Genomic DNA, 17,568 nt, shown 5'->3' on the forward strand with positions numbered 1-17,568 from the left:
AAAAAAAAACACTTCCATTTCACCCCTCCGTTCGTTCGAAATACCTGTCCAGCTGAGCCTTAAATTTATTTAGGCTATCAACTTCCACAACAAGGGATGGAAGTCTGTTCCACCAACCAACTACCCGCTGGCTAAAGGTAAATTTCCACACAACTATCCTACATCTGTCTTTCCTCAATCTGAATTTATGCCCTCTCAGGTGATTATTCTGAGCAACAGGAAGAATTCCATCAGTATTGAGCATGCTCAAACCATTCAAGGCTTTATACACCTCTATCAGATCACTCCAGACACTGTAATTTGCAAAACTTAAGCTTTTCTTCGTAAGAGCAACCTTTTGTTCCATTCACTAATCTTGTTGCCCTTCTCTGTACTTGTTCCCACAGCTCTACATCCTTCTTGAAATGAGGCTCCAGACCTGTATACAGTACTCAAGGTGTGGCCTGACCATTGCCTTATACAAGGGAATAATCACCTTCTTATCCCTGCTAGAAAAAATTCCTGTATATCATTGACAATACTCCATGAGCTAATCTTGCAGCCCATCTGCACTGCTCAGAGAACTTTATATCTGCCTGCACAATTACCCCCAAGTCCTTTTCATTCACTACCACTGTCAGTGTAGTACCACAGAGTTGATACGTTGCTCTGGGGTTGCTGTTTCCCATACATAGTACTTTACATTTGTCAATGTTAAATTTCATTTGCCACCTCTCAGCCCATCTGCTCAACCTTTCCAGATCCTGTTGCAGCAGCAGTCAGTAGTGTCCTTAACAACCCTGCCAACCTTTGTATCATCTGCAAACTTGGACATTAAGATTGATATACCATCATCAATATCATTTATAAATACAGAAAGCAATAATGGACCCAACACTGAACCCTGAGGGACTCCACTAATAACATTAGTCCACGATGTGCAGTGTCTATTGATTACCACTCTCTGTCTTCTCCCCCTCAACCATCCCTTTATCCATAACAGCAATTTGCCTCCAATGCCACGCTGCTCCAATTTGTGCAGCAGTCTTCCATGTGCAACAGTATCAAAAGCCTTTCTAAGATCCAAGTATATAATATCAAAGTTATTCCCTGCATCCAGTTCTTTTGTGACTGCATCATAGTATCCAATCAAATTAGTCTGGCAAGACTTCCCCTTAACAAAACCATGCTGTGTCCAAGCTATAACTGAAGTCTTGACTAGATGATCCTGCAGTGCTTCTTTAACCAGTGCCTCCATTAATTTTCCTGGAACAGAAGTTAAAGTCACAGGTCTATAATTACTTGTGTCAGCCTTGATCCTCCTTTGTGAATTGTGGTCACATTTGCACATCTCCAGTCTATGGGTACCTCCCCTGAGTCCAAAGAAGCTCTCATAATTATGGCTAAGGGTTTGCTTACTTCCTTTGCTGCCTCCTTTAATATAACTGGATAGATCCCATCCACCCCAGGTGCCTTTTTTATGTTTATCCTCAACAATCTCTCCTCCACTTTCCTCTCAGTTATTACAAAATCATCTAGCTCACTGTCAGAGTTTACTTCACCTCTGGCATTCCCCTTCCCGAATAACTCCTCATGTGTGAATGTAGATGCAAAATACTCGTTTAGTTTGTTAGCCACCTGAGTAGGATCCTCAACTGTTGAACCATCAATATCTAGAACCAATCTGATTCATCCCTTTCCTTCTAGAGTTTACATAGGTAAAGAACTCTTTTCTGTTTTTCTTTGCATCCTTTGCCAAGATTTCTCATAATCTGGCTTTGCCTGCCTAATCTCCTTTGTGACTTGGTTACAGACCAGCTTATATCTATCATAGGCTTGCATGTCGCCCATTAATTTATATGTATCCCATGCATTTTTCTTCTCTGCCATATGTCTCATTAGTTCATCTGACATCCATTTAGGCCTAATCCTTGAACAATATTTCTTAGTTGGTATGTAAAGCCTAGTAGTAGCTTCCAAGGTAAGTTCTTTGAATGCTTCCCATTTTGAATTTGCTGTTGGTAACATCATCAGTTGGTCCCACTGTATAGAATTTAAATACTGTCTTAGACCATCGTAGTCACCTTTAAGAAAGCAAAAACCCTTCCCTTTATCCCTGATGGTAGTTGCCTCTTTGAATAAATCCCACTTCAGCACACTGTGATCACTGCCACCTAGTGGTTCCTTTATCTGCAGATTCTTAATGCATGAAGAATCACTACTGATAATCAGATCAAGGGTATTACTGCCTCTAGTTGCCTCCCGAACATGCTGATTTAAAAAACAATCATCCAATAAATCCACAAAAGTCTTGCTAGTGTGTGAGTGACCAACCCACAAATTCCAGTCAATATTCAATATCTGGAAAATTAAAATCCCCCATTATAAGTCTCGCTGATTTACTGGCCACTATTTCCCTGTACAGTTTCTTAATATACTCATCAGAGTCATTAGGCCTATAGCACACTCCTACTCTCAATTTTGATCTCCCACTGCTTATGTCACACCAAACTGACTCGACGCTGCACTGTCCAGCAATGTCGACTGGCTTCACTTCCTTGGATTTTATGTGTTTCTTAACTAATAGTATAACCCTTCCTATCCTGTCTATCGTTTCTGTACACATTGTACTCCCCAAATTCCAGTTCTGCATTCCTTATATCTGTGTGACACCACGTCTCTGATATCCCACCAATATCTGCCTTTGATGTTTTGAGCAATACTTAAAATTCATCAAATTTATTTACCAAACTCCTAGCATTGGTGTACACGCAAGTATACCTGCACCTGTTCCTATTCTTAGCTACCCTAACACAACCCATGTGTTTACTTGTACCGCAATGACTCCCAGCAGTCTCTGAAATATCCTGCATCTTATTTTCCAGGCAAGAATCTCTTTCACCTCTGACAGTGGCTACTGTTAATCTATTAGTCCTTGTATCCTCCCAAGCTAGCAGTTTTCCAACCCACCTAACACTGCCTCGATAGCATCAGCAAATATTCTTGCACCCTTTCTATTTAAGTGTATCCCATTCCTGTAGAAGCAGTCTCTCCTGTTAACAAGTTCAGACCAGGCTGAAAAAAATTCTACCCCTTGACCCTTGCACAATCTTTCCAGGGTCGAATTGATCGACAAGGCTCTCATCATATACTCCCTCCTATCGTGTTTGGGCAGAATTGCAGACACTTTCAAATTCAACACTAATTTACGGCTTTTTTTCAACAGTGACCTGTACTTGTTAAGTAATTCTGCCAGTCTCCTACTCTTAATATCATTAGTGCAAACGGGTACAACTATATCACCTTTTTTTTTGCCCTTAAAAGATGATATCCACTCTACAATGACATCAGCCTTTGCCCCTGGCAGACATACTCTGGTCCTGTTCCACGTATCCTTTTTACAAAGCGTGTTTCCCATTTCCCCGACAACAGAGTCATCAACAACTACTAGTTCCTGTGGGACCAGCACATTCTGCCTTGGGGGTTGCCGCTGTGTTGCATGATGACCAAGCGCAAGCTCTGGCGTTGATGTGGGCAGCTGAGAGGTTGATGGGCCCCTCAATTTAGATCCTTCGAGTGCATCCATCCTGTCCTTCAAGCTCTCATATAGGCCCATAACAACGCTAAGTTGTCGCCCGATTTCCTTACACTCCTTACATCGCGCACACACAAAGACATCCCCCATGGCAATATCATGTCCTGTACCCGATTGCTCCACAAACATCATGCAAGCAATGCATTTTAAAAGGCTGTGATTCAGAGGGCAACTGCCCCCCCCCCTCAGTTTTTCCCTCAGCCACAGCACTCCCATTAGCTTGAGCCTTTTGCTTTGCTGCTCTGGTCTGAGTGATGATTTCGATTTAATTTCAATAAAATTTCTATTTTAGTACAAAATTATAACCCTAAACATGCATCCCAACACTGTTATAACGCTATATATATTTTTCAGTATTGAGTATTATCTACGAGTTCCGTTTATATAACTTCCGCATCAAGTTATGTATTAATTAATTATGTTAACGTTTGTAATCTAAGTCATTATATGTATTTAGTTAAAAAGTACAATTTAATTGACAATGAAGTTAAACAAGATTAATAGATTTTACTGATTGATTGACAATATTATATTATATACTACGCTATCTAGTTCGGGATATAACGTTGTGTATCATATAACAATGGCAGCAAGTTACGAACAGTAAATCTACAGACACTTAAGTATTAATTAACTTCCAAATCTTGCTGTCTCAATTCAGAATAAACTAAGGATCCTGACTAGATCTATAAGCTACTTATAGAAAATAATTTTATATAACAATTGGTCAATAAAGCGGCTAAATATGGCTAAAAAACTTCTCATTCAGTGGAGCTGCAACTTGTAACACGCAGATTTGATACCCTTACCAATACTAAGTAATACCTACAAAATCTCTATCTAAGTTAAACTAAGTATCATAACTAGGAATATAAATCTACTCTAGAAAATAAGTTAATATGCCAATTTAAGCTAATAAAACAGAAAAAAACTTCTCTATTCCAGGAGCAGTAAAAAACTTCGCCTGGACAAGGCTACTCTCGTTCTGTATTTTTTAAAAGGAAAGAAAGAAAGAAAAGAACAACGGAATATATTTGCCGAAACCCAGGATAGAACCAGGGACCTTTAGATCACCTTTAAGAAAGCAAAAACCCTTCCCTTTATCCCTGATGGTAGTTGCCTCTTTGAATAAATCCCACTTCAGCACACTGTGATCACTGCCACCTAGTGGTTCCTTTATCTGCAGATTCTTAATGCATGAAGAATCACTACTGATAATCAGATCAAGGGTATTACTGCCTCTAGTTGCCTCCCGAACATGCTGATTTAAAAAACAATCTAACAATCTTCAGTCTAACACTGTCCCAACTGAGCTATTTTGGCTTTATTTGACCAAACACAGCATTGTACAGATCAACCATCCACTGTACTCTCCTGATACTCACCAGCAGACTTAGCATTAGCATTATCAGAGGCGTAAGATGCAAGAAAGCAAGCTTATACAACATTAATTAAAAAAAAAAAAAAAAAACCCTTTCCATTTCATCCATCCATTCATTCCAAAAGTTTGTCCAGTTCTTCCTTGAATTTATTTAAGCTAACAACACTTCCACAATGACAGATGGAAGTTTGTTCCAGCAATCAACTACCCACTAGCTAAAGGCAAATTTCTGCACATCTATTCTACAACTGTCGTTCCTCAATTTGAATTCATGCCCTGCTTAGGTGTGTATTCTGTGCAAGAGGAAGAATCCCATCTTTGCAAGATGAAATTCGTCATTACTTCTGCTCATTTGTAAGACTTCTTCTTTCCCTCAGTGAAAACTGTCCCCAAAGGAAAGAGATTTCAAGAGGTTGAGGATTTAAAGAAAAATGTAACTGCTGAATTGAACATAATTTCTTTTATTTTTTAGGAAATTTTAGGAAATAAATGTAATTTTAGGAAAATTACAGTATCTACTTTCAGTGCAATGGTTGTTATGCAGAAATATTACTCTTGCTGCTTGATTCATTCATTTCCGATTATTTATTTGAAGATATATGCAGTATAGAATAGAAATAGTCTTAATTTGTCATTACAGGAGTTAAAAATCAAATGTTGGCTTTAACTACTGTGTGGACCCAGGATGGTCTTCCGTGACTTTGTTGTGTCATTGTCTGTTGTGAGCGCGGGAGTATCGTAGGGGCGGTTAACTTTCACTCAGTCTACTGCGAGCTACTGCAATGTGAGGTTATTTCAGGCATTTTGTTTCTAATCACTCAATGTTCGAGTTTTGGTTTGTGGCTATTTAAAAGTGAAATAGTGTAGTCATTTTGCTTTTTAATTTTAATACTGCTGCCCCTTTGTGTTAATTATGGCGTATACAGGCAAAAAAAAAAAAAAAACTGCAATGTGCTGTCAATAGAAGACAAGATAATAATTATTAATACTTATTATCTTGACTGGAAAAGGGAAAAACCGGTGTATCTCTTGCGAAAATTTTTAACATTGGTATAGCAACCATATCTAACATAAAGAGCAGAAAAAAAATGAAATTTTGAAATTTGCTTCAAAGTTAGACAATGCACATGGCCCTAAAAAAACGAAAACTATGAAAAAACACTAGTGATGAGAAATTAGAAGATGCTGTTTATTTATGGTTTCTACAAAAGAGAAGTAAAGGCGAAACTATTTCTGGTCCTCTGTTATGCAAAAAAACATTACAATTGAATCAAAATGTTAAAAGCCCATCTGAATTTAAAGCCAGTACAGGATGGCTGAAAAATTTCAAATCTTGGCACAGTATAAGAGAGCTTGAAATTCAAGGAGAAGTTTTATCAGGTGATGTCCAAGAAGCAGAAGCTTTTAAAGACTTTTCTGAAAATGGCAGAGGAAGAAGGTTTTCCAAGGATGATGTTTACAATGCAGATGAAACTGGTCTTAATTGGAAGTCACTCCCTCGTAAATCACTTGCATCACGACGTGAAATGGCTGCTCTCCGTTTCAAAGCTAACAAACAGCATGTTACAGTTATGGCATGTGCAAATGCAAATGGACAGCAGGTTTTAACATTGTTGGCAATTGAGAAATCCAAGATGCTTTAAAGGTGTAAAGTGCCTATCAGTACGATATAAAGGCCAGAAAAATGCCTGGATGAATTCCAATGTTTTTTTTGCATTGGTTAAGCCAAGATTTTATTCCAAATGAGAAGGGGCATTGAGAAAATGAGGATAAAGCTGGTAAAGTTTTGTTTATTATCAATAATGCATCATTCCACCCTCCTCTTGAAAAAATTATTCAATTGTCGAAAACTTCACTGTCAGGTTTTTACCGCCAAATGTTACAGCCCTGCTGCAGCCAATGGATCAAGGTGTTATAGAAAAACTAAAAAAGATGTACAAAAAACAAGTCTTGCATCGCTTGCTGCTACCAGAGAGAGAGATGAAGAGAACGTGGTTCAGTTTTCAAAGAAGCTCAACATTAGGGGTTGTTGCTACATGTTAGCAGATGCCTGGAACATGCTGTCAGAGAGAAATCTGAAAAAGGCATGGCATAAACTTTGGGGTGCTGCTGAAGAGACAGTCACACATGTGCAGGATTTGAAATGAAGACGTAGGTGAGATTGTAACTTTATTCAAGGGATTCCCGGGTTTTCTAAGTGTGGGCAAGATGATGCAGAGGCATAGTTAAACAATGATGCTGATGATCCTGGTTATCCATATTTTAACCGAAGAAGAAATTTTTGCATTAGTCCAGGATGAAGAACGTGCTGACTAACCAAGGTGATTCCGATAATGAAAAAGAAGAGGGAGTGGGCCCGCTTAAGCGGAGGCCTTCACTGGCTAGAAATTGCAATGAGATGGTATATGAGCAACTGTCTGAATGCCGTTCTACGGTGATATTTCTACTGAAGAGGATGAGAGACCTTGCCACGAAAAAAAGACAATCTCGCATGGTTCAAAGAAAAATTAAAGATTACATATTTTAAAAAATAAACCTTTCCAAGATTCATTATACTCTTATTTGTGTTTTTTTTACATAAACAGAAATAAACAAAGTGTGATTTATAGTTGAAACCATATAAAACAATTAGGTAAGTTCAAAATAAATGTAATATACACTATATTTTGAAATACTTCATATTTCAAAATACAGCAGCAATAACCTTGCATACAATAATTTAATTGTTTAATTGTATAATAATTTAATTGTAGGCCTAATTACACTTTGTTTCATATAAACTGGGTATTCTCATGTATGTTTGATTATCCGAACCAACCTTAGTCCCAATTAGTTCAGATAATCGACATTCTACTGTATTACATTAGGGTCACCCGGTAAGTTATTACATATATCCATGTGTATTGTGTCTGTAAATTGTGTGTTCTCTAGTCGAATTGCCCATTTTGCTAGATGAAAAAACCTTGCTATCTACGCCCAAGACCAACTAATTGCCAAGGAGTGAAAAAACCCCATAAAAATTCCTTGTGTCATCAGGATTTGAAGCTAGACCTTTTCCACTCAGTGTGGGGAGGACGGTTGTTTGTTATTTGGTTTTTAGGAGCATTAGCAACTAAGGCCATATTGCTCCGGGATGTGTGGTGGTCATTCCCTGACCTTTCCGCATCCTCCGTATTTGGTGGTGACGGGCTCGAACCCCGGTCTAATCAAGAAGTGTGTGCTACACACTGCTGCTTCTTTCCACCTGGCTATGGAGGCGTCTGGGAGGACGGTAATGGTATCACTGTGCCATCTGCACAGACTGAAGGTGGTGCATGTGGCACAGTAAATGGTTTGTTCAACAAATTTTCGGATACATGTGATATCTTAATTAAGTCAAGTTTGACTGATTTACGTATACAGCTGAGCCAACATTTTGTGATCGGTGGGAGAAGATACTGCGCAGACTGTGAGTGCATTTGGGCAAAGTGAAAAAGAAAAAGGTGCAAAATTTCGTCACTGGCAACGAAGATTTTATGAATACAACTATATCTGCAGAGAAGCCGAGAAGATTGCAATTTTTATATTAATGGGGTCTAATTCTGTTTTGCAAGAATTATTTTAATTTTGTCCCTGTTTTAATAAATTATTTGAATTAATATATATATATATATATATATATATATTTTTTTTTTTTTTTTTTGTAGAATTTGTATTGTTTGAATGTTTCAATAAATTAATGAGAATATTAAAAATTGTTTATTATTTTGATATCCAAAGGTGGTGCACTTGCACCGCCAGCTTTGCTGCCAGCACCCATGTTCACATGGTAAAGTACAAGTTTTTAGCTTACTTAAATGTCTACGTTTTTCGGGATTGTTTATTTTTCATCCTTACCTCAGATCCTGAACTATAGGGTGCTTCTGTCCCTCAGATGAGTTATAACATGGGCCACTTTGCACAGCTTCTGTACCATGGTCGGGGGTACTACTGCGTGGAGTATGCTGTATCACAGGAGTGGGAGTACGACTTCTGCTACCTGAATCAACACGGCCAAGTGGTTTTCTTATATCTGTAGAAGACTAAGGCAGAAGAGATATCATATCAATTTTTTTCTGAGGATTGTGACAAAAAAAATTCATATTTTGCATAAATATATGTATTTATATATTTTATTAGAAGAACCAAATAAGAAATTTTGAATATGAAAAAAAAAAAAAAATTATAAAGAATTCTTTGAGACCCTTTCACTGCATGGCATAAGGATGTGTAGGCAAGATATAAATGATAATTTCTATCCTGTTACACATATATTTATTTTAAATTATTTTAATACTTCATAGCTAGCTTGTGCAACCTGTAGCCAAGCAGAGCCACTTGAATGAATAAACATTCAAATTTTCTGTAGCTTTTGAAGTTTTCATTCAGCTGGCTGTAATAATGCAAATACTTGTATAATGCATGCAAACACAAGTAAATACACACTGTAGAATCAAGCCTGTATACTACCATATGCTACAAAAAATGCATGGCCCATTGTTATACTGGCTGCAATAAAACAATTATAATACAGTGGTCAACTTTTTTGGCCATAGGCACCATATAGAATATAAAGAGTAAAATATTTATTATTTTCATGTAGCATAAGGCAAAATATATTTTAGGGTAAGAGTGAACAAGTGTAGAATGAGAGAACTAAGTGAGGGATTTACAGTTATAATTTCATGAATATATATATAAAAAAAAGGTAGTATAAATATATTCAGACCCAATTAAAAAATTCGAAAAAAAAAAAAAAAAAAGAGCAGGAAAAAACTTACATATTTACAGTTTTATGTATTTAAGAGTATGTATTTTACTTACTTTTGTACTAAACAATATTATGCTAAAAAGAAGCATATATATGCATGTGTATGCCTGTATATAAGTATCATAGAACCTAAGAAATACTAACCCATAAATTGATATACAGTGCATTAACCTTATTTTCAGAATTCCCAAACACATAAAATATGTAAATTTGATGCATCTAGAATGCAATCAATTATTAAAATTAGAAATTTTAGGGTTTTTTTTTTTTTTTTTTTTTTAACAAAGAAAATTACAGTTGCATTTTTGCATTTATTGTTAATGGTATTGTATTGATTTAAAATTTTTCTTTGTGGTTGGGAATCAGTAAATACAACTGAAAATTAGTATGTAATGGCAACTTATAATTACAGAAAACTGTAATCGTGGAACATTCAGATCCATACTATCTTTCTTCAGCATGTATCTATGAGCTCTAAAGGCATACAATACAGGTAGTCTTCTATGTCTATTGTACTGCTAATTGAAAGTAATTTTCCAGTATAGAAAAAAATCTTAAACACAACTAGTTGAAAATACAAGAGTAATACAACAGGGTGACCAGATGCTGATGGCCAAAATCAAGACAAAAATAATCTTTAAAGCTGAATATCTGGGACAATTAAAAAAAAAAAAATTGGATAGCGAGAACTTCATCTTTAGGTAATATGTGCTCAAAAAGGAAAAAGAAATGTTTCTAAAGGAGAAAGTATGATTTAATGTATCAAAAAACATTTATGGCTACGTTAATATATCTGAGGAATAATTAAGAAGTATTGCAATAAAATAATCAGAAACCAAAAGTTTTAGTGAATAATGTTTTACTGGGTTTTCTCCTGCTTAATATTTTGATGATCATATCAAAATCTCTACACATTGAATTTATGTTAAATTTACATAACAACAAAATCAGCTGGTTTTATGTCCAAACAGTTTTGTTCATGTGGACACTGAACATTTATTTCTGAAAATATTCTTTCAACATTTCCCTTAAGAACAGAAGAGCAAACAGAAAGTCATATCATTTTTCACTCAGAAGTCTGCTCTTAGTATTAGTAAGGTGAAATGATGGAAGGAAGCAGACTTTTTTCTAAATCAGCCAAAAAAATAATAAAATACAACAGAATATTCATACTGTTTTCATTCCTATTTGAATTTAGCCAGACTCACTGACTCTAGCACATTGGGACAAAACTTATTCCAGTGTTCAGAACCCAATGTCCATAGCTGAACCTCAGGAGATCCAATCTTCTGCTATTCCCTGAGATTTTATATTTATGCTCCTCGGTTCTTGTCTTATCTATGACGGAGAACAGACCTTCCTCATTCACATTTTACCCAAACACTTCCACATTCTATACACATCAATCAGATTTACCCATACATGTCTACCTGTCAAACTTTGTAGTCTATGCAAAGTTTGACCTTCTATCTTCTTCTTCAAGAAGAGTTTTTCCATTTACAATGGGTTTCTTCAGCCTACAAGTTATTTTTTGGTAGGAATTTTTTCCCGTCTTAAAATGCAGTTCAAGGTGTCTTGGTCGGTTAAACTTCGGGGTGTCATGCACTCCCGTACTCCATCCATCCATGTCCTTCTAGGTCTTCCTCTTCTCCTTCTTCCAGGATAGCCTTTGGATATCTGGTTTGTTTCTTGCATCTGTTTTACATGTCCATACCATGTTAAACACTTTTCTTTGATAGTGTCAATAATATTCTTTTTCACTTCCATTTTTTCTCATGTCTTCATTCCGTTTTCTGTCTTTTCTTCCTTCATATATGCATCAATTTGCACTAATCACTAATCTGGCTGCCATTCTTTGAACGCTCTCCAGAAGTTCTGTCTTTCTTGTGCAGTCTCCCAACCTGAATAAAACATTCCAAATGCAGTATAACCATCATCTTCTATAGAAGGACAATAACATCCTTCTGTAAACTGAGCAATACGGCCTTAGTTGCTAATGCTCCTAAAAACAAATAACAAACAAACCTTCTGTAAAAGATACCTTCCTAGCTGCCTATTTATGTTGCATGGAAAATTTTGTGTCAGATTGAATTATAACAGTTAAGTTTTGTTTGTCTTGAACCACTTTTAGCTCTTCTCTCTAACCTGAGCTTCTACATGCCTCCAGGATTTCTGTTCTCCAAATGCAAAACCTTACATTTTGAAGCATTAAAGTTTAGTTACCATTTTTCACACCATATATGCAAACCAATCCATGTATTTTTGAAGCAACATGGCCTAGCTTAGATTGTTAATCATCCTTCTCACCCTCAAATCATCAAACTTTGACAGCTTACCTTGGATACCTCTGTAAATATCATTTATGAAAATTAGAAAGAGAAGGGACCCAACACCAAGCCCTGAGAAACCACGTCTGTTACACCAGCCCACTCTGAAGACTGATCCATTTCTTCCCAGAAATAATTTCGACAGATTCTCATAGGAAATATATTCAAAAACTCAAATATGTGCTTAAAAAGTTCTCATCACTCTCAGTTGTCAAATATCATGAGTTAATGACTGAAAACAAAGACCTGTCATTAAAGCCTAATTTCCTACATTCCCATTGACTTTTTTCCTGAAAACTTGGGGGCAGTCTCTGATGAACACAGTGAAAGGTTTCACCAAGATATTTCTAAAAAAGGAAAAAGGTACCAGGGAAAATGGAGTCCAAATATTTTGGCAGATTACTGTTAGAATCTCATAAGAGAGACACCCAGGGGCGTGCCAAGATGTTTGCTGCCTGGGTGCGAGAAATAATTTGCCGCCCTTTAGCCTTTTACATCAACTGTTTTCTCGTCAGTCACTGAAAACCTAATGAAGACGAGTTCGGTTTGTATATACATATCTTATTTTGAAGACTAAATGCACAAGGCATAATATGTTATGGGTTGAAATTAATTATATAATATTGGTGTAAATACACCATAGTTTACAACAACATGGAATAGTTTGCAACAAAGGCAGAATACAGAATTTTTTGACTTTGAATATAATAACCAGCTTCTAAGAATGTTTTCCCCATTACTTAATTGTTTATAATAATATTCTAAATGACCTATTCTTATCATCTAAAGGAAAGTTATAATGTTGAACTTGTTCTAGATCGAGTTCTAAAAACATTCTAATACTATTCATTAACAATTTTGGCCATAACCCTGGATCGTGCATATCATTTTCGAAACATTTACTGGTCAAATCTGGAGTATCACCTGTAGAGGTTCCTGTCGTACATTCAACTTTTGATGAAATTTCTTCAATAGGAGGTTGATTTTCCAAAAAGCAATCTTCTATGGAATTTTGAGTGAGGTTTTGTTCCTCGCTGATTTTGTCATCACAGAAAGTATCTAATTGTGATTGCGATGATTCTCCAGTTCTTTGACTTTTTGCAGATGTTGGTTCAAAAAATCGTGAAATTGAAGTGGTAAATTTTTTTATACTCTCCTCTTTTTCTAGTTATCTTTTTCGGTAGGCTGCGCCAGAAAGTTTATTTTTTCTGTCAGCCATCTAAAGAGGATAATAATTCAACAAACTGTTATTTAAGTAAATAATATTTAACAAAAAAAAAAAAAGAAAAAGTACAGTAAACCCCTGCTATTTGCAGTATCTATTCGCCATTGCAGATTTAATATAAAATGAAACCTAAAAAAATGTGAATTTTAAAGCGTCGTGAACATTTTCTGCCATAAAAAACATGGGTGTGGCTAAAATCATCTTGCCCGATCAAAACAGCGCTCAGTGGGTAGGGAGGAGTGACAAAATCGTGAGCGTGGATGTTTCCAGCTAATCCTTGTTCAGTATGTGTGCTTGTCATGGAAGATTTCATAGTTTGCTTTTAATTTATATGCTTATAAATTGAATAAATTGGTATGCTTACAAAAGTGAAAAATCTACCGTTTTGCAGTGTGTTAACGGTTAAAAGAAAGTGACTTTATTGTGGACAAGTTATTTTCTAACCCCTACGAAAATATGTCTACAAACAACAAGGGAATTGTGAAAAGATCAAAGAAGGTGAAGACATTAGCGAGTAAAACTGAGTTATTAGACAAAATTTTTAATAATGAAAGTGTCTCATCAGTGGCAAAACATTATAAAATCAATGAGCTTTAAATCTGTGGATAAAAGACCGAACTCAAAATAAAATTCCGTTAAGTTCACTCATCATTCGTGAAAAGGCAAAACACCATTATCAACATTTTAGTGAAATTGGTGATAGCACTGGCGCGATAAGTTTTTTTTAGCTAGCAAAGGCTGGTTTGAAATATTTGTTTGAAATTTCTAATAAATATTACATTTAATATTAAATTGTTTCTTATTTTCATTTCAATGCCTTATGCTTGTATTTCACTATGTACCGGCTATGTTTGTCTATGTACATTGTCATATTATGTAGGTACATATAATACATACACAGACAAAATTTTAGACTAGTTTTTCTTATATATTTCATACTTTGGAACGGAACCCTTTTATTACTATGGGAGCCATAACTCAGTATTTGCGTTTTCGGTATTCGCGGCATTTCTCAGGAACGTAACCCCCAGGAACGTAGCGGGGGTTTACTGTAATTATAATTATAAATCGTCAAAAATTATTTAATTTCTATCCAAAATTATTAAAAATTTAATTTTAATTTTCTGCCCCATTACATAAGTGACTTAAAATAATAATTAACAATTATTTTAAGTCACTTATTATTAATTAAAAATAAATCTTTCATAATTTGTTGTTGAGATTTGTAATATAAGAATTATATAACTTCATGGCCTTTAGCATCAGTACCCCTAAATTTTCAGCGCCCGGTTGCGATGCACCCTTTGCACCCCTGGTCAGCATGCTCCTGGAGACATCAATGGACAATTATAAAAGGCAAAAAACAATGAAAATAGGTGTTTTCTTATCAGATAAACATTTTTGTAAATAGAATAAGGTTAACAGACCCATTGTTCAATATTTAGCACCATAAGTAACATTTTCTTAAAATATATAAAATTTTTTTTACTAGAAACTTAAAATTGATGGTTGTTACAGTAATATGGTTGCTATATTTGAATTCAGTAACGTCAAATTTACAAGAATCACCTTGAATTTTAACAGGGAGTAAAAAAAAATTTTTTTTGTGGACAATCCTCCATCTATCTTTTATTCAGCCTGCAAGCTGCATAGGATTTTACAAGTAGCTCCTATTTCTTCCAACTGATACAGCAGCCTTCCATGAGGGATAGCATCATAAGCTTTACTAAAGTCTAGATATATAATGGCAACATTATTACCTGCATTCAAATGTTTAATGAATTAATCATAGTAATTTACCAGGTTAGTAAGGCATGACCACCCAATGATAGTGGTATATCTAAGGATCAAGTACTTTCTGAGATAACAGTTCTGACTAAAAATAAAGCTAGAAGCTCTTCTGGCGTGAATTACGTTCTGGAAGTATCTGGATGTATAAGAAGATTTTTGTGAATCGCTCTTGAGTTTATGTAATTTGGAGCTCGCACCGAGTTCGTGGCCTACTGGTCCTGACTCAATGTTACAAGTGTATAGCATTCAGCCATGTGGCCCAGTATTGTGAAGCAGATGAATTCTGCAGGCGGGGGAATATATTTAAGAATTGCACAAAATGTACTGAGACACCAAAGCGCATTAATTGCTGGCAGAGGAAATCCAGCCCATGTAGCAGTCAATAAGATCTGCCCTGATTATATCTGAGCTGTGGATATTATCAAAAGGAGGACTGATTTTGGAGATTAATCTGGATCTGTTGTGTTGGGTAGGGAAGGACCTCTGCTTGCTGTTTTTGATGAGATCTAAAAGGTTGACCTTGTCCACTAATGCCCAAGGAGCTGCTAGCTTGATGTCCAAGTGCTTGGGTTGGGATTGGTGGTGTCTGGATTGTGTGCAGGCTGGCTGATGTTTGTAATCGCTGTAAATGATACTGAAATGTTGAATGATTGTGGAATGCAAACATTTTGAACAAGGACTTGGTTCCTCCTACAAGATATGTGGGGTGGAGCTGATGAAAGTCACTTAAATTGAATTGAATTAGTCACTGAATCTGTTACATTATTTTGTCTGGCAGCACGTCAGGCAATTGGTTTCCTGGATAGGGTGACCAACCTCTTCGTGGTGGGGGCAGAGACACCATCCCCGCCACGAGGTGAAAGGTCATTCTGTTAATTTTTTTTTCCCTTTTGTTATTAGTCAAAGACTGACCAATGTTGTTGTTGCTGTTGATAATTAACCTAGATAAGGTTCTGAAGCAATCACAGCAGAGTAACAAATAGCATATGGGCAGAAGCCCAGGTGGCTATTAAGAGTTGAGGCTATCATTTGTCAGAGTTGAGTCTGACAAATGACACCAGAATATGGCTGTCCTACCAAGGCATTTATTATTATTATTACATATGCTTCATTCATCTCTTTAACTGTTTCCAATGCGTTTAAGCCGTGGCTGACATAATAACAAATCACACATCACTGTTCAATCTATATGTCCAACATGATACTTGCTTCAAAACAATCGTCAGTGATACACACTTAAAAAAAACTCTCCTCACGCAATGCTAGCTTGGCAAGTACTGGCATGCGCACACAGAGTCTGCTCAGTGGCAATTAGGGAAAGCACCTCTAGAAGCAGTTATGGAAAGTTTGCGTGGTAAACATAAAATCTTGCATCAGTTCATAAATTAAATGATCACGTCTAGTATATATATAATTTTTAGTTGACGTACATATAGGTGTGTGCATGCACAGCACGCATGCGCGCGCGCGCGCACACACACACACACGCACGCACGCACGCACACACACAATACTAATTTGATCTAATCTGAAAAATACTTAGAGGGTTAGCCTCTTGTCTTTCATACATTTTCAATCATTATTAGTATAACAAAATATGGTATTTTACTTATTACATAGGCATTTATACTAGTAAAACATGCGTAATTAATTCATTTACAAAAAATTTATCATGCTATTTGTTGTCCTGTTGAAGTGCTATTAAGAAGATCTAGTGATAAACAGTTTCCAGGCTAGAGAAATTCTAAACATGCAGTTTTTGAATGTCACACTGATCAGTCTCTTTAAAACTTGATATTTATTTCAGAGGTCTACTTTACGATTTTATAGCTTAATTTAACTGTTTTAGCTATAAAAATATCTGCTGTAAAAAGCATAGGAGAGCATTCTTTAAACTGAAGGCCACAACACAATGCATTTTTAATGAAAAATTATCTGTTCATTCGTTTTAGTGCATTAGTTTCCAGGAATGCCAAGGAATACAAAAAATACCTGCTTTTCAGTTTCACAGAATGGTTGCATTCTTACTGTACCAACAGCAGATACTTGTGCAGATGGAACTGCATTTGATGAAGAAAAAATTTCCTCAGACAGCACCCGAGATCCTGTCTGCACAGCCTGCCCATACAAAAATAACAATGAACAGAACATATTTTATATGCTATAAAAGAGATAAAGCAAATTTACATATAAGGCTAAATGAAACACTTGAAAAAAAACTTCTAAGACTCAAGAAAAGCAAACCCTCAGGAATTTTACAGAAATTATATATTATACACCATGGAAATTGTTAAACTATTTATTTTAATTGGAATGGTATAGAAAATTAACTAAATACTTTTAACTTAATTGCACATGTTCTTCCATAAAACAATAAAAGTAAAGTGCTGAGAGAGAGAGAGAGAGAGAGAGAGAGAGTGGGAAAAGGATACCGGATATACAAATAGGTAGAATAATACAATAATGGAAGCAAAAAACATG

At 35.9% G+C, this 17,568-nt stretch overlaps 1 protein-coding gene across 5 annotated transcripts in view; it reads right to left on the reverse strand.

Moving 5' to 3' along the window:
- Positions 1–17,568, reverse strand: part of LOC150088826 (uncharacterized) — a 518,204-nt gene that overhangs the window by 69,731 nt on the left and 430,905 nt on the right. For 3 of the 5 annotated variants that reach the window (XM_090369685.1, XM_090369683.1, XM_090369684.1), the window contains one exon: positions 8,832–9,016. In XM_090369685.1, coding sequence (XP_090225811.1) covers positions 8,832–9,016 — 185 coding nt within the window. Of the gene's footprint in view, positions 1–8,831; positions 9,017–17,079; positions 17,206–17,568 lie in introns of all 5 variants that reach the window. The other 2 variants (XM_090369682.1, XM_090369681.1) reach the window with 1 other exon arrangement.

The sequence above is a fragment of the Mastigoproctus giganteus genome, chromosome 3, assembly GCF_048544385.1.
Source record: "Mastigoproctus giganteus isolate SK-2022 chromosome 3, ASM4854438v1, whole genome shotgun sequence".
NCBI lineage: Eukaryota > Metazoa > Arthropoda > Arachnida > Uropygi > Thelyphonidae > Mastigoproctus > Mastigoproctus giganteus.